This window comes from Macaca fascicularis, chromosome 4 (assembly GCF_037993035.2).
Source record: "Macaca fascicularis isolate 582-1 chromosome 4, T2T-MFA8v1.1".
Classification (NCBI taxonomy): domain Eukaryota; kingdom Metazoa; phylum Chordata; class Mammalia; order Primates; family Cercopithecidae; genus Macaca; species Macaca fascicularis.
In genome coordinates, this window is record NC_088378.1 from 27,301,206 (window position 1) to 27,322,264 (window position 21,059).

The 21,059-nt window shown below is 34.2% G+C and overlaps 1 protein-coding gene across 50 annotated transcripts in view; it reads right to left on the minus strand.

Annotated features, from left to right (window-relative positions):
• The window catches only part of TRDN (triadin), a 410,256-nt gene that overhangs the window by 131,214 nt on the left and 257,983 nt on the right, over positions 1–21,059 (minus strand). For all 50 annotated transcript variants that reach the window (XR_012433400.1, XR_012433399.1, XR_012433398.1 and 47 more), the window contains 2 exons: positions 19,089–19,136; positions 5,498–5,545 (listed from right to left, as the gene is read on the minus strand). Coding sequence is in view for 45 of the 50 variants with exons in the window: in XM_074036974.1 (XP_073893075.1) it covers positions 5,498–5,545; positions 19,089–19,136 (96 nt within the window). In the remaining 5 variants the exon portion in view is untranslated. The remainder of the gene's footprint in view (positions 1–5,497; positions 5,546–19,088; positions 19,137–21,059) is intronic.

Sequence of the window (21,059 nt, forward strand, 5' to 3'; positions counted from 1 at the left end):
AAAACATGTCTTATAAGTGAGAAGTGCACAATATTAAAGATAGAAGGTCCTTTAGAGATGGCTTAATGCAATAGTATTTGCTTATTTAAAAAAAGGCAATGCAAGCAAATAAGTAGCCCAGTCACAGAACTAATTATTGATAGAGCTAAACTAAGCCCGAAGTGTTATTTCCAGATAGCTCTGTGCTCTATTGTTCAAGCAGGTATTTTATAATCGCCACTGGCTATCATCAATTACTTCTTCTTTGAAGGCCAAAGTTGTAAGTGCTAACTCCAAGTTAAGAATTTTTGACGATGGAATGTAATGTAAAGGCTTGAAATGAGGATGTAGATGTTTTGTTTGGGAAAGAATTTTTCCCTTTCTTTCTGTGTAAAAATCAAGTGAAGTAAAACTCAGATTTTCAGGTCATAATGACGAAAAACTTTTTTTTTTTTTTTTTTTTTTTTTTTTTTTTTTTTTTTTTTTTTTTAAGACGGAGTTTCGCTCTGTCGCCCAGGCTGGAGTGCAGTGGCACGATCTCGGCTCACTGCAAGCTCTGCCTCCTGGGTTCATGCCATTCTCCCGCCTTAGCCTCCCAATTAGCTGGGACTTCAGGTGCCTGCCACCACGCCCAGCTAATTTTTTGTATTTTTAGTAGAGACGGACTTTCACCGTGTTAGCCAGGATGGTCTCGATTTCCCGACCTCGTGATCTGCCCAACTCGGCCTCCCAAAGTGCTGGGATTACAGGCGTGAGCCACTGCGCCCAGCCAAAAAACTTTTTAACTACTATTTTGCCATTCCAAGATCTGAGTTAAATTTTGATTTTTAAAGCATTGCTTCACAACTAGCTTGTACTGTATCATCGGTCTATAAAAATTGGAGTAATAATAGTCATTAAGATGCAGGTAAATGTTGTGTAAAATATTGATAAAACGTTCATTTTCATTACTAAAATTACTTGACCTGAAATATGTGACTTAATTTACAATGAGAATACAGTAACAATGCGTTTTTACACAGGGCCGATGGTTTCAGATTATGTCTGCAATTTAATTTTAGAGTATGAAACTTAAACTTCATTAATTTGTTCCAGGATCTGCAACAGCAATTGATGGTAAGGAACTTTATCTAAGATAGTGTATACCAATCCATTTTTCTTTTCATAAATAGGCCTTTAGTGGACAGTCAATCCGTGAATAAAAGAAAAAAGTAAATAAAAAGGAAACAAAATTTCTCAGGAAACAATCTTTGCTCTGACCACTCAACTTTGTAATGTAGCAGCTTGTAATATACTTTCTATTAAAAATTCTTAAGGGAAAAAGAGATACAACCCACTGCGGCTTCAGCATAATAGTAAGAGTGAAAGTAAATATTAATAGATAAAAAACGAAAACAGCAGCTCAATAATCTTAAACTCAAAAAGTGTTTTCTTGCTGTATCGTATGGTGAACATTATAATGCATTTCTAATTTATTTTATATAATCTTGTCTAGAATGTCAAAGGGACACATAAAGTTGATTATTCCCTCACAAACATCGTTGACACACATTGCCCATTTTGGGGGGCTGAAATTCTCTTTAGTGTTGAATGGCTATCCTACCAATGTCTGAATCACATGATTCAAATGTTGCATGGCAGCAAGTAGACCTCTATAAGAAATTAATGTAACAATACAAACTTCCATTGAATATGTATTATTCTGCTGTGATAAGTAGGATTTAGATCTGTCTCTTATTAAAGGAATAAGGTGAGTGGGAGGAAAGAGTTAAGACAGGAGGGACTAGGCCGGGCGCAGTGGCTCACGCCTGTAATCCCAGCACTTTGGGAGGCCAAGGTGGGTGGATCACGAGGTCAGGAGATCGAGACCATCCTGGCTAACATGGTGAAAGCCCGTCTCTACTAAAGATACAAAAAATTAGCCAGGAAGGTGGTGGGAACCTGTAGTCCCAGCTAACTTGGGAGGCTGAGGCAGGAGAATGGCGTGAACCTGGGAGGTGGAGCTTGCAGTGAGCCAAGATAGTGCCACTGCACTCCAGCTGCCTGGGCGATACAGTGAGACTCTGTCTCTAAAAAAAAAAAAAAAAAAAAAAAAAAAAAAAAAAAGGAGGGACTAGAAAGTAATTTCCCATTAATGAGATAAAATAATTATAAGAATAAATTGTTTAGTAAGAAGAAGTAAAATGTATTATGTGAGTAAGTGAGACAGTGGAGTGGAGAACTGAGTTGCTAATGGTTCTCTTGAAAATATATAAACTACATGAACATGGAGAGTATGCTCATTTTCATGCATTGCCTTCGGATAGACCATCTTCTCTCCAAAGCCCATGTCATACCCCTCATACCCATTCCCCAGCGCCTAGCCAGTTGTGGGCGCTCAATAAATATTAAACAAACAAAGCACAAAGTATTTTCAAAAAGTTTAGAATTCACAGGAATCTATAATATTGTTATTATAATTTAACATTTATTGAGGGTCAACAGCATGACTTAGTCAACATGTGCAAATAAGTTATTTTATAATACATATTAAGCAAATAATTAAATACAATTGTGTTAACTAAATCTTGTTTTACTTCATTGATTTTAAATGAAAAATTGTTTCCCTCTTTTGTTATAACTTTGATACACCAAGAAATATGAACATTCATTATATTCAAATGGATAAAATTTTCTCAGGGAAATCATGACTCTTAGATATTATTAACATTCACTTGAAAGTACGGAATAAACCTACAATCAGTATACATCACAGATTTTAAAAGGACCAGTGCATACACAAAGAAGAGAAGAATCTGATAAGGTGGATGAGGACAGTGACAGATTTACAAAACTTGCAATAGCACTTGGGTTTTGCCTGGTGTTGTGACAATGTAAAACACTATTACAATTACATAGGGAACCATTGTTTACAGAATAGCATCAAAAGCAAAGAAAGAAACTCTTCAAGTGGACACAAATTAGCCTATTTATGAATTTTGAAACATTCCTTAATTTAAGGCAAAGTTGAATCTTTTATTATAGTGACGTGAACTCTGATACATTTACGATCAACAGGCTCCAACTTTACACTTAATAAAATGATTACTAATTATGTTAAAATTTATTCTTGATGGTTAGTAGACAATCAAATTTTATTTAATTTCCCAAAAATATTTTTTTGTCCTGTTTCTACTTAATTGACTTTCGAAGTGACTTTTAATTGTTAAGAGAAATTGAATACTACGCTATTGTGTAATAAAACTTTCAACTTAATTTTGAGATACTGGAATATCCATAAGTATCTAAGTCCAGAGATTCAATATGCACAATTATACTTAGATCACAAAGTGTACTTAAACTCCATTAAGAGTTACAAAAATCATATAATTTTTCTAAATAAAGTGTACATGTTCAAACAAATAAATAAAAATAAATCTTTAAAGAGGATTTAACCGTATTTCAATGAATTATAAACTAGTAATAGATTATTTATACTTCTGAAGATAACTAAAAACTACATAAGAAAGCAAAGTATACAAGTCTTAAAGCATTATGCACAACTATTAGAATAATATGAGAAAATTTATAGAATGTCATTATCACTTCTCATACTACACAAAATATCTATTTTTCATATCAGTTATTAGTAATATACTATCATAAAAATATGCAAAATATCCAAATATATTATTTCCTATGATTATGGTTGAAAATTATGAGGCCATTGTCATACAATATTTAAAATTGAAATGATTTACTAAGTCAATATAAAAATAGCCATTGAAAGAACCTCATCTTTTTCACACAATCCAAGAGCCTAAGCTTTGATAAGATAAAAAAGAAGATTTTAGTAGACAAAATTATAAAATCATCTGAAGGAGTAAGATCATATCTCTATGAACCATTTCCAGTCTCTTGTCCACTAGAGGAGACATTATAGAATTAATGAAACTGACACCAATGTGATGATAAGAAGAAAGAAACAATCTATTTTCAAATCAGTTGTCTGTTTGGTACTATTATTAGCGTGGGTGTTTCATATTCTAGTCAATTTTCTTTTGATATACTGTGGCTATGAAAACAACCTATGAATGTCATGAGTAATCAGCACTTTTATACTAGAGTGGGAAAGCTATAAACTCAATGAAATCAAAGTAGTTTGGTAATTTATGTCATCTGTGTTGAAATTGATTTTATAAGAAAAGAAAAATGCCTAAGTATGTGTTACATGCTTATCTAGAAGTTTAAAAATGTTCATATCCTTTCACATATGTTTTCGTGTTTGACCTGTACAACATCTTGTCAGATAGGCAGGTCAGGGATAATTATCTTTATTTTTTAAAGCATAAATTTAGACTCAGAAACGTGTGTAACTGAACACACTGAAATTAGGATCCAGTGTTTCCACTTTATGTTTCAGAAACTAAAATTCCACTCTTCTTCAGAAAGAAACCGACAGAAACATCTACTGAATTGTAAAATTTCAGAGTCCCCAGAAGCCAAAATAAATTGGAAAACATTTTCCATGCAATTATAATGGGATTTTATTTTGAAAAGCCCAAGGAAATAAATTCTTAACCAATCTTTTTACTTAACTGAATTCTTAACTTTAGTTTATTTATTTGGCATGTGAGGGATTGAAGGATTTTCTTGATATATTTATGTCAAAAGTTCTTAACTTCTGATATTAGAATTTCATAAATTTAATTGCATCTCAGATTTGAAGGAGAAATCATTTAGACTTTGTTCTTGACAAAATTATTGCAAGTTCTAATTTAATTTATTATAATAAATATAGTATTATTATATAAAAGCAAAGACATGAGGGAACAACAATTAAAATTATTAGCACACTTGAGCTCTAAGCGAAACCACATCACTTTAAATGTTTTAAGTTTAGTGTACTATAGCATTTTTTCTCAAGCAGAGTCTGGAGTGATCTACTTATGATATAGCTACATAAATACAAAGAAAATTCATTAACTATTTTATATCATTATAGTTTATAACACTGAAATTTCAGACCTCTTGGGAGAATGAATAGTTGAAGGCATAATATGTCATATAATATACTCCACTTACTTTTGCTGTTGTTTTCTTCATTTTAACTTTTACATATTATTTTTTTCAAGCAATAGAAATAGTTGTTGCATATATAGGATTGGGCTATCTTTATTTTTCAAATTATGATCAGTAAGGTGGTGTTAAAACCACAAATCAAATAGGAATATGTCTACCAGTTCCCCTGGATCATTGTCTTATTCCCAACAATCTTCAGCATGTCTCCTGATGTAATTAAGCAGTTTGTAGAGTTTTCCTGTTCAGAACTGATATTCAAAGTTTAGTTACACAAAAGAAAGACCAACCCAGATTGCTGTCTCACATTCTCCCTGGCACAGAAATACATGCAAGGACAGTGATAAAGAGCAACAGACTTAAAGGTTATTGTCTTCCGCCTGTCTGAATCCAGTGCTTTCCTCCGCATGCTGTTGTCTTTCTAAAGAAGATAATGTCAACCTCCTTCATTTTTTTTTACCTTGCTCCACTGTCTTGGTTGTTTTCTCTTCCTTCTTTCCAGGTACAGCTGCAAAACAAAGATAAGGTTTAAAGAAGATTTCCAGACAGAAATACTGCTTCTGCTCAAAAAAAAAAAAAAAAAAAAAAAAAAATTAAAATTAAAATTTAAAAAAAAAAAGCATTTTGGAGTTATTTTAATACGAAATTTTTCTTTTACACAAGTTATTTTGAAGCTTCTTAAACATTTCTCATTTCTCTAATAATGCAATTGAAACCAGATTTTATATCTAAAGAATTAGAGAAAAAAGTGACAATCCTTTGCATTCTTCTGCCTTCATTTCTACAATTGTATCTGATTTATTCCTTTACACTCCGCTTTGATAAACAAGCTCTACATAGAATTCCACTTGACAGGACTATGATTAATCTACTTACATTCCAGGTTATTGCTGGAGTCACTTAGTGTCTTGTAAATGTCAACTAGATGCTCCTTTAAATTCACACTTAACATGGTTTAATCAGCTGAAAGAATAGTGTAGTCATGCTTTAGATTCATTTAAATATTAAATGAAACTATCCCAAATCATCAGTAACCCAAAAAGGATTATCTGGGTGCTGTAGCCTTTCTCTAAGATGTTTTGCTCTCAGTGAAGTATTCACTGTTTACCTATTTACAGTAGTTGACAGTCGAAGAGTAGAACAGTACAAATTATTCACTCAGAATTGGTGCACCCCATTGAAAGAACTAATTCAAGAAAATATTCAGAGTTCATTAGCAACCATTAGATGAAAGATTGCTGAGGAACTGATTACTGCTATTGCACCCAAGTATCATCCCACATAGAACTGCAAGAGGAAAAAACACAACTTTAAAATGAAGAAATGTGTCTGTAGCCAACTTAACCCATCGATGAAACTTAGAAACATTCATTCATATCAGGACATCCAGACATCTTGTGCTTCCTGATGAGGTGCCGTGTGGCATATACAGTATCATCTCTAAAGTATTATTTCCAAAGTATCCAACTGAAATTTAGCTAAGCCAGATTTAGCTTTCAGTTTAATCAAATACAGGATGTACAGAACATGTTAAACCATATTGTGAAGAAATAATCAGACCAATTCAAAATGTCTATAAGGTAACTGTCCTGATCTTTCAAAAAAGTCAATGTAATTAAGAAGGAAAGAAGGAAGGAGGGAGAGAGGGAGAGAGGGAGAGAGGGAGAAAATGAGGTGAATTTCACTTTTAATTATATCTGTTGAAACAAAAATATATCCAAAAAATTGAATATGCACTGGTTAGAAAAAATAACTTATATTTCCAGGAAAGTAACCTATTATTTTACCCAGTTATGACCCAAAAATAGAGCAAACCATATGACTGTGAAGTAAGGAAAATGTTAAACTAAAAAGCAAATAGATATGTATGAACCTCTCAAATCACACCTGTAGAGAAATCTTATATAACACAAGGTATTGTAGGGTAAATGCCAATGAATGCTATGTTCTTTATTTTCCTGTTTTTGTTAGATTATAGTCAGTATTAGGGTTAGGACAGTGGAAAGGGTTAAGCAAGTTGGCCTTTAATGCTGAAATAAAGGCACAAGTCCCAAGATACTCCTGAGATGACTTTCCAGAACTGATTTATTACCAGAAAACAACTATGCAGTTTAGCCTGGAATTATCAAATTCCCTTGAAGGGCAACCACAATTCTGGTTATTCTAATGGATTATATGTCCTAGAAGAAGGAGCAATGAATGTTTTAGAGTGTATAGTCCAGTTTTACCACTGAATTGCTGCAAAAATGAGTGCACATTATTTTACCTTGAGCCTTACTCTTTATGTTAAAAACACAGATCGTGCTACGAGGGCTGTTTTAAGGTCTAAGTGAAAACAATTTAAGAAAATCAGCCCCGTGGCGGCCATATAACGCAGTAAATAGAAGCTGTTATTATTTTATGTACTTCTGCCTAAAACACATCTCACTTTTACAAGCTAACACCTATTTATTCATCCAATCTTATTTTAGGGCTAAAATACATTTTCTTTAAAAGGCAAATTAAATTTGAAAAATAAAGAAAATTTCTACAAAAATAACATTAACATTGTTCATAGATGAGTTAGATGTAGGTAAGGAGTAAATTGCAATGTAGAAATAAATATCTGAAGAAATAGCCTGGAATTCACCCTAGAGAAACAAAAAGATGGAAAATATACAAGAAGTTAACAGACCTAGAGAAGATATAATTCATCTTAACATACATGCAATTGAACTTATAAAATAAAAGATTAGAGAATGTGAGGAAGAAGTGATATTTGAAGAGATAATGGCTAAAACTTCTCCAGAATTTCAGACACTAGCAATAGGATTCTGGAAGCACAAGAAATCTAAGTAGGGAAAGGATGTACTAATTTCATTCATATCTTTCCCTTACACTGTAACAATAAAATAAAATAAAACAAAATAATTTTCTTTTAAATTGCACAAGTCCTAATATTGTCTCTTAGAAAAATATCATCTTTCTATGTAGTAGTATCACATGTTGGCTTTAATTTCAGTCTTTCCTGATACTTAATAATGCCACCTGCTTCTCATATACTTATTGGCATTTAGAAAACTTCTTCTGTGGAGTGCCTCTTTAGATTATTGCCTAATTTCTTAATGTTTTTTAAATTGATTTGTATGCATTTGTAATATTCTAAATGAGTCTTTTTAAAGATATATATATATATACACACACATATGTATACATATACTGTAAATGTCTTCTTCCACTTACATTTTTTCATTCTGGCTTACATTAACAGGAGTTTTAATGGTAATTAAATTCAATTTATCAGTCTTTCCTTTGTCACTCATGCTTTTTGTATTCTATTTAAAAAGATTTGCCTCCACCATGGTTATATTTTAAATTTTCCACATTTTTTCCTGGTAGCATTATAATTTTTAATCATTTAAATTTAGAAACCCAATCCACTGAATTATTATTGTGTATGACATTGTGAGATAAAATTTTACTTTTTTCCTTACTGATACCACTCAGTCTTAATTACTACTGTAGGTTTAAGATAATTCTTAATATCTACTACTACAAACCTTCCAGTTTGATCTTGTTCAGGATTGTCTTGGCTATTCTTAGACATTTGCTTTTTCATATGAAAATCGAGCCAGCTTATCAATTTAAATAAAACAATAGCAACCACAAGAAATCTGCTAGAATTTTGACTGGTATTATGATGAATCCATAGATCAATCTGAGAATCGATATCTTTACAAAATCAAGTCTTCTGATTGGTGAAAATAAAATATCCTTCCATTGAGTTTTGTATTCCTTAATTTCACAAATGTGTTAAAATGTAAGAGATCTTCAAGAATGTTATATATAATTTGTTACATTTATCTCGAGGTATTTTATGGATTTGATGCTATCATATTAGAACAGCATCGTAGTCATCTTTCACTTTATTTTCCAAAGTTTTGCTCTTGATTTCTAAAGCAAAGTTATGTTTCATTTGACAGTTTATGCAGAAAACTTGCTAGTTACTCAGTTGTAGCAATTTTCCTCTATAGATTGTTTTGAATTTTTTAAGGGGATAATCATATCATTTGTGAATAATGCGTTTTACTTCTTACTTCTCTATTTGCATACTTATGACATCTTTTTCTCATCTTACTGCACTGGATGGAAAACCCACTATGGTGTGTGATAGAAGTGGTGATCGCAAACATCCTTATTTTGTTTTGATTAGCAGAGGGAAAACCTTTAATTTTTTCCATTAGGTATGATGCTTGCTAATGGTTTTTGCAGATGTTTTATCAGGTTAAGTAAGTTTCTACTCTGGTGATGAATTATATCAAATGCATCTACTATGATGAATATAATTTCCTTTTATTCTGGCTAATTACATCAATTTGTATGTATTTTAATTTTTTTGAGCTTGCATTTCTGAGATTAAGCCAAGCTGACTGCATTTTGTCTTTCATACATACTAGCAGACTTAATCTCTAATATTTTGTTTAGACCTATGCCTCTAGGTTCACAAGAAATATATATATATATATATTGCTCTAATTAAGTTTTGGTATTAAAGTCATTCTCACCCCATATAATGAGAGAATATTACCTCTTTTTCTATCCTCTGGAAAATTTGATGTAAGATTGGTGCTAATTTTTTCTTAAATATTTGAAATAAATCACCAGTGAAACCATCTGGCTAAAATTGAGGGAGGGAAACAGAATTACAATTATAAATTTAAAATTTTAATTTTATTAAAATGTTTTAGTTTATTAGAAAATCTTTTTATTTGCTTATTATCTATAGAATCTATAATGATGATCTTTTTTATTTCTGATATTGATATTTTATACCTTCTCTTTTTTTCTTAATATATTTTCATAAGCATTCACAATTTTTATTGTATTTTATTGATAATATTTTGACTTTTCCTGTTGTACTATTTGATTTCTAAATTAATAGCTTCTGCTCTTTCATTTATTTCTCTTCCTTCTACTTTCTTTGGGTTTAATTTTATGAATTAAAAAATATTGACTTCTTAGCTATCTGTTATTCATCCTTTTTCCTTTTCTGATGAATGTTTCTAAAAGCATATAAATTTTATCACACATTTGTTCATTAGATCTCCAAAATTCCACTTTTTTTCTTTGACTTACAGCATACTTAGAAACGTATTACTTACATTTACCATAGCACCTAGCATTGTTCCTAACATAATTAATTAATATAGATTTGTTTTGTGGTTGGATGTATCACTTGACAAAAGATATGTCTTGATAACAAATACTTTCATTTGAGAGAGAAAAGAGATCAGTTTCAATGTTAGTGGTTTTCCTGGAAAAGGAGGTTTTAAGTGTAGCCAGTGATACATGAGGAAAGGCAAAGGAGTGGGAAAGACTTAGATGTTCCTAGAGGAAGTGTAGTTGGAGCAGAGGATTTCCAGAGAGGAGATAAGGGATAGTCTAAAACTAGAGAATAGGACCAAATGCAGAAACCTTTGAAAGCCAAATTAGAGCTACACTTTACAATGTACGCTATAAGAGGCTAGTAAGATGTGTGGTGCCTGAGTCTATTCTATGAATGTTCTGTCTCAAATCAACATGGAAATAAAACATTGACCATTTGTAACTATAAAAGAGCCACATAGGTAGGTATTCCTATTCATAATTCTTTTATTCAGAATAATCATTATAAGTGTGTTTAGGAAATATGTGTTTTTTAGTTATTTTAATTGAATCCCCTGAAGAGTAAATGTCTCTCAGAAAACAACTGTAATGTGACTTACCTATAAAGACCAAATTTTCTTTCCAATGATAGGTTCATAATTCCTGGCACACATATTAAATAGAGGAGGCTAGTCCTTTAAAGCACTATGTTTTTTGTTGCTCACAAAAGATCACTGGAAATGCTGATTATCTATACAGAGAAGATGACATTTCACATAAAATGTTTATCCTTTCATTTCTGGTTCCAATGTAAAATTCATCAATTCTAATTCTATGAAGAGCAAACATTAGAAATAAATAGCTCATCTAAGTAAGTGAATTTTTGAACTGCCTGGAGTCAAAAGAAGACCGTCATCAATTTCTCTTTCTATACCACAAGATATCTGGAATATCCTTTAGTGCTGAGTGAAGAAATTCTCTTTTTTCTACATTTGTAGAAGCTTACTTAGAAAAAATAGATTCGTATTTCACACTTCAGAAATCAAAACTAATGAAAAGGAAACAAAGCAGTTAACACACTTGGAACGTAATGCCCAGATTAGGGCTATTCTTGAGCTAAATTGGGAGCTGGGACATTGGTTTTATTTAGTTTCAGGCATTTATTTCACTATTCTTCCCTACAATTTTCCTTCAGCACACAAATCTCCAATACAGTTGACATCCCTCCTTTTTTTCGCTATATCACCCATGGAGGCTCTTATGTATGCCCTTTATTAGCAGTATTAGCAGGTACTTTTTTTTTTTTTTAATAGAGTTTTGCTCTTGTTGCCCAGGCTGGAGTGCAATGGCACAATCTTGGCTCACTGCAACCTCCGCTTCCCGGGTTCAAGCAATTCTCCTACCTCAGTGTCCCAAGTAGCTAGGATTACAGGTGCCCGCCACCACACCCAGCTAATTTTTTGTATTTACTTATTTTATTATTATTATTATTATTATTATTATTACTATCATTATTTTGGTAGAGACAGGGTTTCACCATGTTGGTCAGGCTGGTCTTGAACTCCTGACCTCAGGTGATCCACCTGCCTTGGCCTCCCAAAGCACTGGGATTACAGGCGTGAGCCACCGTGCCCACCCTAGTAGGTACTTTTAAAGGAGAAGTGAGACTTGTCTGGAGGAGAAGTATGCTAGAATAGTGGTGAGGAAGTGAGAAGTGGTAAGAAAATATTGTGCAGTGGTTTGAAGTGTCTCTCATATGACACATATTACTTCCGAGAGGTAGACCTACAGCTGTAGCATGATGAACTATTATTTCCAAAGATATAAGAAACTGCCAGAAATATAAGAACTGTCCAGGATCTATTCAGATTTTACAGGTACTGCCTGGAGCGGTCATTGACTGAAACATTGGAATAAATCACTAATTATGAAAGAAAAAATATTGCATCAATTTGGTCTCCAGATGCATATTATAGTGGAAAGAGGAAAGAGAGGTTTCTCATCAATTCTCAGGTGATGTTAACTACTTAACCTGTTCACAAGGCTATCACTTCCTGCTGCAATCTTCCTACAGTCTTCTAACATACTCGGAATTATGAACATAGCATTATGGGATTGTTGTAGCATAGAAAACAAGGCATGTCTAAAGATGAAGTTGGAAAGGATATAGGAGCCAGTTCTTGAGGCATGCTATATGCCATTTTAACAAGCTTGGATTTTAGTTTATGGAAAACTGGGGAACAGAGTATTAAATTTTAAGCGGTTTATTCAGTTTTGTGGTTTGACTGAATTATTGTGGCTATTGGGATGTTCTACTACATGAATATTAGTGGAATAAAAATAAAAACATGAGGGCAGCATGAGGTTATTTCAGTTGTTCTGGCAGAAGACACTGAAGGCTTGAATTAGTATGGTAGTAATGGCTACAAATAAGAGAAAATATGCTCAAGAAACAGAAACAGTAAGTTGGAAAGAGAAGATGAGGAGTTTAGATTAAGAAAGGTTGAATGTGAAGGGGCATTTTTTTTTTTTTTTTTTTTTTTTTTGAGATGGATTCTCGCTCTGTCTCCCAGGCTGGTGTGCAGAGGTGTGATCTCGGCTCACTGCAAGCTCCACCTCCTGGGTTCACGCCATTCTCCTGCCTCAGCCTCCCAAGTAGCTGGGACTACAGGCGCCCGTCACCACACCTGGCTAATTTTTTTTGTATTTTTAGTAGAGACGGGGTTTCACCGTGTTAGCCAGGATGGTCTCTATCTCCTGACCTCGTGATCCGCCCGCCTCAGCCTCCCAAGGTGCTGGGATTACAGGCATAAGCCACTGCGCCTGGCCGTGAAGGGGAATTTTTTTTTTTTTTTAAGTGTTAGTTTTATTTTAAGTTCCGGGGTAGAAGTGCAGGAAGTGCAGGTTTGTTACATATGTAAACGTGTGCCATGGTGGTTTGCTGCACCTATCAACCTATCACCTAGGTATTAAGCCCAGCATGCATTAACTATTGGGAAGGTGATTTGAAGGTATTTATTGGGCAGTTGAACATACGAGCCTGAAATTCATATAAAACTGTGAGATGGGGACACAGGATTGAAAAAACTTCGTGATATAGGGCAGAGTTTCAACTTTGAAAGCAGATATATCTCAAAAGAAAATGGTACAGAATGAGAAGTTCAGAGGATTAATAATGAATTATGAGGAACACCAACAATTACCAGGCAACAAATGAAAGAAAAAACACAAAGAAGCCGGAAATAAAGGCCAACTATATGGAGAGAACCGGCAGACTATACTGTCATGGTAACCTAACAACAGAGAAGTTTGGAGAAGAGACAAAGTAATAAATGCAATGAGAAATCTAGTAACATGAGGATGGAAGGGTTCTGTTGGCTTAGCAATGATGATGTCATCAGCACTGGCTGGAGCTTCAGTGGCATGGCAGGGGCAGGAGCTTAGTCTTTGTAGAAGGCCAGAGGCAGCACTAGGACTCCAGCATTCAGAAAGCTGGCTAACATGGGAAGGAGATAAAATGGTAGAGAGACAGAGAGAGAGACACAGAGAGAGAGAAAGATGTAAATCAAGGAAATGAAATAATTTTGAATCAGGGAAAAAACATTTCCAAGATGAGGAACAATGCCAGTAACAAGAAAGAGGAGGATGCCAGAAAATGGGATGGATAACTGATTTGGAAGGAAAAACTGGAGAAACTGGTCTTGAAGGGAAGGAGAAACACTACCTCTGAGACTAAAAGAGAGATGGATATGTGCCACATTTTCTTTATCCAGTCTATCATTGATGGGCATTTGGTTTGGTTCCAAGTCTTTGCTATTGTGAATAGTGCCGCAATAAACATATGCGTGCATGTGTCTTTATAGTAGAATGGTTTATAATCCTTTAGGTATATATACCCAGTAATGGGATTGCTGGGTCAAATGGTATTTCTCATTCTAGATCCTTGAGGAATTGCCACACTGTCTTCCACAATGGTTGAACACCATGGAATACTATGCAGCCATAAAAAATGATGAGTTCATGTCCTTTGTAGAGACATGGATGAAGGTGGAAACCATCATTCTCAGCAAACTAACACAGGAACAGAAAACCAAACACCTCATGTTGTCACTCATAAGTGGGAGTTTAACAGTGAGAACATATGGACACAGGGAGGGGAACACCACACGCCAGGGCCTGTTGGTGGGTGGGGGACAAAGGGAGGGATAGCGTTAGGAGAAACACCTAATGTAGATGACGGGTTGATGGGTTCAGCAAACCACCGTGGCACATGTACACCCACGTAATAAAACTGCATGTTCTGTACATGTGCCCCAGAACTTAAAGTATAATAGAAAAAAGAGAGAGAGAGATGGATATAGGTTAAATAAAAACACCAGCTACTATCCTATTTTTTATTCCCAGCCAACTATCTTCATCATCATTTCTCATACACTTCACTCCCTCTTTCCTCATTCGATTTGTCACTCTTTTAGTTTTTTGAGTGTCACTCCCCTGAGAATTCTGTATTGAAAATTATTAATATATTATGTACCTGACAAATCCCATGACCACCACTTTTCTATTGAAAGTTTTTTTTTTTCTGCAGTTACTGAAGTTATTTTAGTCTGCTTTTATATTTCTCCTTGTTCTTTCCCCAAACGAATGCGAATATAAGTGTTGCTTTATCTCACTGCGACAAGCTCAATTACCTCCACGCAAAGGGCACCCATGTGTCCATCTCCAGCCTATCGTTGTCTGGAGCTCTAGTTTTACTTCCAGAACTACCTATGTGATGCTACCTTCATGTGCTACTAGCACTTTGACTTAAATTTATCTAAAATTAATCTTGCCTTTCCTCTTCAAATTCTTTCGCTTTTCTTTTTCATTGTTATTAAGAATATTAACAATATTCTTCTAGCAGCCAGTCTGAAGAAGGCTATTGTCATTACATTATTTTTATTTTCTTCCCTCCCAAAGCTTATCATCAGTTATGAAATTCCACTGCATCTACTTCTTTATTAGAGCTAACGAAATTTCTCTCCCTTCCAATCTCATAACTAATGCCCTAGTCCAGGTCCTAACACAGGTCACTACATTGTTGAGAATCTTCCTAATCTGCCTATTTCAAAATTTTCCTTTATGAGTTACTCTTCCTAAAGCATACGTTTGAGTGTTATTTATATACTTACAATTTTTCACCACCCCGCTAATTGCCCATGGAATCAAGTCCAATTTTAAAATAAGGCCCTTTTACTGAATTCTTAGCCCAGGTTATATTAATTCCTACAATGGTCTTGAGATTACTGCTGTTCCTCATATGCATACTATAAATTTGTATCACTTTGCCTTGCTCTGAAATCTATGCCCAGGATATTTTTTTTCTAACTTATTTACATAGCAAAACCCCATCTCTTATTTAAGGCTTAACTCTAAAGTCATCTTATGCCCTAAACATTGTCTTTTCCCCAGGTAAAATTAATTTTTAAACTTTGGGTAGAACTTTATCTGTATCTCTAGCCTGATGGCTTTCAACCTTGAAATATGGTAATACAAGAAACTTTCATTGATGGTAAAACTTCAGGCCAACTTAGTGACTTAATAAAGATTCTCATATTTTTAGTATTTTAAATAACTCAAGAACAATATTAACATTTAAAATTTTTCTTGATTTTTCATATAATATATAACCCATAAATATATGGTGAGTAAATATGAAAATGATTAGAAAACTGCAAGGTGAAAATCAAAATAAATTAGCAAACTGATATTATATTAATGATTAAATACTATATATCTCCAAATAAAATATGACGTAAAAGTAGGGTTGAGATAAGGCAATTTATGCTACGTATAAATAGACACATTACAGTTAACACCTTAAAATATTATTCTTCATCTTCAAGAACTTTAAAACAATTACAAAATTAGTAATTACCACTTAACATTGCACACAGTTCCTAGTTTAAGCCTCGATTTAGAACAATTTTTTAATACCTTAAAAACCAAAAAAATTACTTTCTTCTTCTACTTACATGTGAAAGGCTAGAGGTGGACAAGCTGTAAAGTATGCTAAGTATTGCGGAATTTGGGGCTTGGGTAGTAAATACGTGATGAGAACAATATTTTTTTTCACGCACGGCTGATTGTCAGTGAGAGGTAGGAGATGAACAAGTTACTTGACAAATGAGAAAAGTCTCCTTTGATTTTTGTTTGTAATTTGTCAAATTGGTAAAACCCTTCATGAGTTTTAAAACAGTTATGTCACTTTGAAAAGAACACTTACTTCTGTTCATTCTGTAGTTGAAAATAAACTCAGTATGTAGAATTATATTTAAATTGAGAATTGGGGTATAATATCTATAATCAGCTATAAGCAAAGTAGTTGATGTCAACAATGTATGTGAATAGATAGATAATTTATTTCCTTTCACTTCCCTCCAAGCCTGACAAGCAAGTCTACTTAACCCCAACCAAAATGTTTGGCCATACTCTTTCAGTGAGCACTTTTGGTTGAGGACTCTTGGTGAGCTCACTAATTGATGGTTCAATTTCAATTCTGTCTCTCTGCTAACTCCAATTTGTCCTGATTGAAGCCCATACTATGTGAGCTTGTATTTCTACCCTAAATACTGTTCAATCAAGCCTAGCCTGAAGTTGCCTCCTTATTTTGCGTTTGACCTAGAGGTTTCTCTGTACATAGTGAACCCAAATGGAGGTAGAAACAGGCTGTAATCTACTCTTGTGCTAATCACCAAGTTTTGGCCAACCAAAGAGGACCAGTTGTTCAAACTGTGTCCAAAAAGAGCAAACGTCAAGCTGTAACCAATCTAGCTGTTTCTGTATCTCACTTTCTTTTTCTGTATGTTATGTTCCTTGTTTTGTGCAGAAATCCTTCCACCATGGGGCTATGCTGAAGTTTCTCTGAGACTACTCTAGCTCAGGAAGCTGCCCAATTCATGAATCATCTTTTGCTCAATTAAACACTGTTAAATATAATTTGGCCAAGGGTTTTCTTCTAACAATATCCAGGCTCTCAGTGACACAGAGTGCAGAGTCTACGGATCAGCTACTAGGAGTTCAATCTTTGCTTCTTAACTGTGTCTCCAGACTGTCTTCCACAACATGGATTCACTAAGGCTCTGAATATAAAATCTAATTCCAGCTGGGCATGGTGGCTCACTCCTGTAATTCCAACACTTTGAGAGGCTGAGGTGAGCAGATCACAATATTAAGAGATTGAGACCACCCTGGCCAATATGGTGAAACTCTGTCTCTACTAAAAATGCAAATATTAGCTGGGCGTGATGGTGCGTGCCTGTGATCCCAGCTACTCAGGAGGCTGAGGCAGGAGAATTGCTTGAACCTGGGAGGCAGAGGTTGCAGTGAGCCACTGCACTCCAGCCTGGTGACAGAGCAAGACTCTGTCTCAAAAAAATTAAAAAAATACTAATAATAAAATAAAAATAAAATCTTACTCCAAAAGAAACCTATCTTCTGCTGTTTGGACATTTGTTGCTTTTAGCCTTGTCTAAATTTTGAACATAAGTTGGCCACACTTCTGTTCTTCTTTCAACATAAATCAGTGTTGTTGCCTTAAGTTCACTTACTGGGCCCATGAACTCTGCATCTATGTCTAGGTTAGTGATTTTCTCTGACTCTATATTAAGACTCACTTTTTTCTTGTTACTACAGTTACTCTTTTTGAAGCAAACAAGTTTAACCCACATTTCACTTAATACCAATGAGCAATGTCGATTCCAGAATATGACACCACATAATAAGAACCGCTGATAAATAAATTACTCTGCCATTTACAGTACAAATGATGTCAATGAAAGATGTATCATGATCACCTAGTTAAAAATTGACATCACAAATATTAGATTATAAGAAAAAGAGATGACTAGGAAACAGATTTTATCCCTATCTACTGTGAATTCAGAACAATAGAGTTGTATTTGAAAGAGAGCATCTATTAATATCAGTAACTTAATTGCTTCTAATTATTACTTTCAAATACAGTTCATATTTTTCTTAAAGAATTCACTATCTAATCTTTGTTGCTTTCCCATAGAGATATATGTATATATAAAATAATCAATAAATTAATTTATATAATAACATTAATTTATATTGTATTTATTAAGAAACATAAATTTATATTAGATATTGAGTTACATTCCTATATTCATTTATATTCATATGTATACATTGTTTGGGATTGAGTATGTGAATATGTGTCATATATATTTTATAGCTCCCTACAATCCTGTTATATGTTTTCTTTATAAAGCATGTGAAATAAAATAGTCTTTTAGGAGAACCTGTTACGTAGTTTTAATGGGGTATGTGTGTAAGGGTATGTGTGTAGGTTTGTGTGTGTGTATGCATAAGTGTATTTTGAGGATAGGCTTATTAAATTGTCTCTTGCTATACTTCCAAAGACATTGGCTACATTACTGATTTCATTTCAGACTTCCCAATGTATTTCTTAAAGTGAAATGTTTCCAAGTCACCATCTCACATAATACATTTCATATTTTTATACCATTCTTGAACAAAGTGAATTTTGTTCATGTGAGTACTTTCAGTTAAAGTTTCATTTATTTGATTCCTAATCTCTTAAGGCAGTATGTTGCAGTCGAATGCTCTCCAGATGATGGGGATCCTATGGAGTTTAAACAGTTACATTTCTATAATTTTTCAAAATTAACTTGCAATTTGACTAGCATAACTAGCTTTAATTTATGGTCCTAAAGGAATCACACGTTTTTGCTTTAGAACAGTAACGATAAAATCTTGTGCAAAATAGGTTTGTTTCTATATTAACAAACTAGTAAAATCAACAAATAGAGCTCTTCTCTAAGCACAAAACAATACATTGTTAGAAACCTTAGCAGAAATAAGGTAGAGTCATGACATCTTTATCTTTAAGCTGCATTTACCTTTTTTACTTGAAACAGCACCAACCTCCTCTTTGACTCGTTCAGTTTCTGCAAGTTCAGATATTAAAGGAATGAGAAGTGGATATGAGTGATGCGAAATTCATATTTTATACTATTGAGAATAAAACTAAACAAAAGATAAAATGTATGTTGCACACGAGAGCAAAGCAAGCTGTAGAGAAAGCCAAAATACAAAGTGCTTATATGTTTTTTCAGTTAATAAACTTCCTTAAATAGCAATAAAGAAATTCTCTTCCAAGGTGCAACATTATTATCTTAAAAATGTAGGTAGTGACCATAAAAGAAAGTGTCCTATTCCATAGAGTTTAGATCAATGGTTCTCAAAATTAAGGCCACATTCAATACAATGGGATACTAATTTATTAGTCTACCTTTTTTTTTTTTTTTAAATGGAGATTCACTCTTGTTGCCCAGGCTGGAGTGCAGTGGCACGACTTCGACTCATTGAAACCTCTCCCTCCCAGGTTCAAGCAATTCCCCTGCCCTAGCCTCCCCAGTAGCTGGGACTACAACCGCCCGCCACCATGCCTGGCTAATTTTTGTATTTTTAGTAGAGACGGGGTTTCACCATGTTGGCCAGGCTGGTCTCAAACTCCTGACCTCAGGTGATCTACCTGCCTCGGCCTCCCAAAGTGCTGGGATAACAGGCGTGAGCCACCACTCCTGGCCATAGTCTACAAATTTTAAGTTACATATGAATTATAGGGAAGAGCATTTGAAAGGGCTTCTTTGTTTGTTTAGCTTTTAATTATGATTGAGTCTGCTTTTAATTAAAAGTTGTTTAATACCGATTGCAAGCAAACAATATATGACCTCAATGAATTAGTTTTACATTGTAAAATATTAGCTGTAATGTTATAGAAAATTTCGTTTGAATATTTCTTCAAGAGAGACAAAGAGAATAAAAATAAGAAAAAATGGTCTTTTGGTTTCTCTAAATACTAAGAGTGGAAGATATGAGAGCTGCCCTGAAGTCATAATCTGAAATGTTGGTGCTAGGACAGAATATTGGACCACAAATCAAAACTAGTTAAAGTCAAAGTTTTCTCTAGTCCACAGCAAAATAATAATAATAATAATAATAAGCTCGTGAATTTTCACGAAGTCTAATTTACTCATTTTATAAACTTTTGATTAGTTGAGGTTATTTCCCTTGGTCATATATATTCTAATTTTTATTCTTATTGGCATTTATATGTATCAGCCTTCACCCATATATGCTCAGCACTGACTCTGTGAGAACAACCAAATCAAACAAGGGGAGCCTTTACACCCCTCATCCTCTCTGTGCAACAAAACCCTGGCTTTTGAGAGACATCAGACATCAGAAGGAGATCTTCATGTCACTTTCAGGTTTTAATTCCACAATGATAGATGCCCCAAGAGTCACAATTTAAACCCAGGCAAGAAGTGACATAAATAACCTCTTCTTCAAGCTATCTCAATACCCTGATCTTCAAGACTGAACAGACCCCCGGCTGTTTTATACCTTCCAGGTAAAGACTTTAGATCAATGGTTCTTAAACTTAAGCATGCATCAGGTTCACGCTGGAGGGCTATTGAAACAGATGCTGAGCGCAAAAGGTCTGATTCAATATGTCGGAGGCACGTTCCGAGAACATGCATTTCTAACCAGTTCCCAGGGGATGCTTAGGCTCCTGATTTGGACCACACTTTGGAAACTGATTACCAAATTTCCCCTGTGAATCTGTCAAGACTAATCCTACTGTGAGTCCCCTCATTACTTACCTCAGTTACTACCATGAGTTTCAGCCTTCTAGCAGAAAACAGAGTCCATATGACTTTGTATTTCTCCTAGAAGCTGACCTACCTCCAAAGCCCTTCCTCTGTGTCCTCTGTCCATCAGCAGCACTCACTCCTGTATCTTCAGCCTCTTCTCAGAATGTTCACTTTACTTTCTTCCTTTAACCAAATCCTAGCTCACTAAGG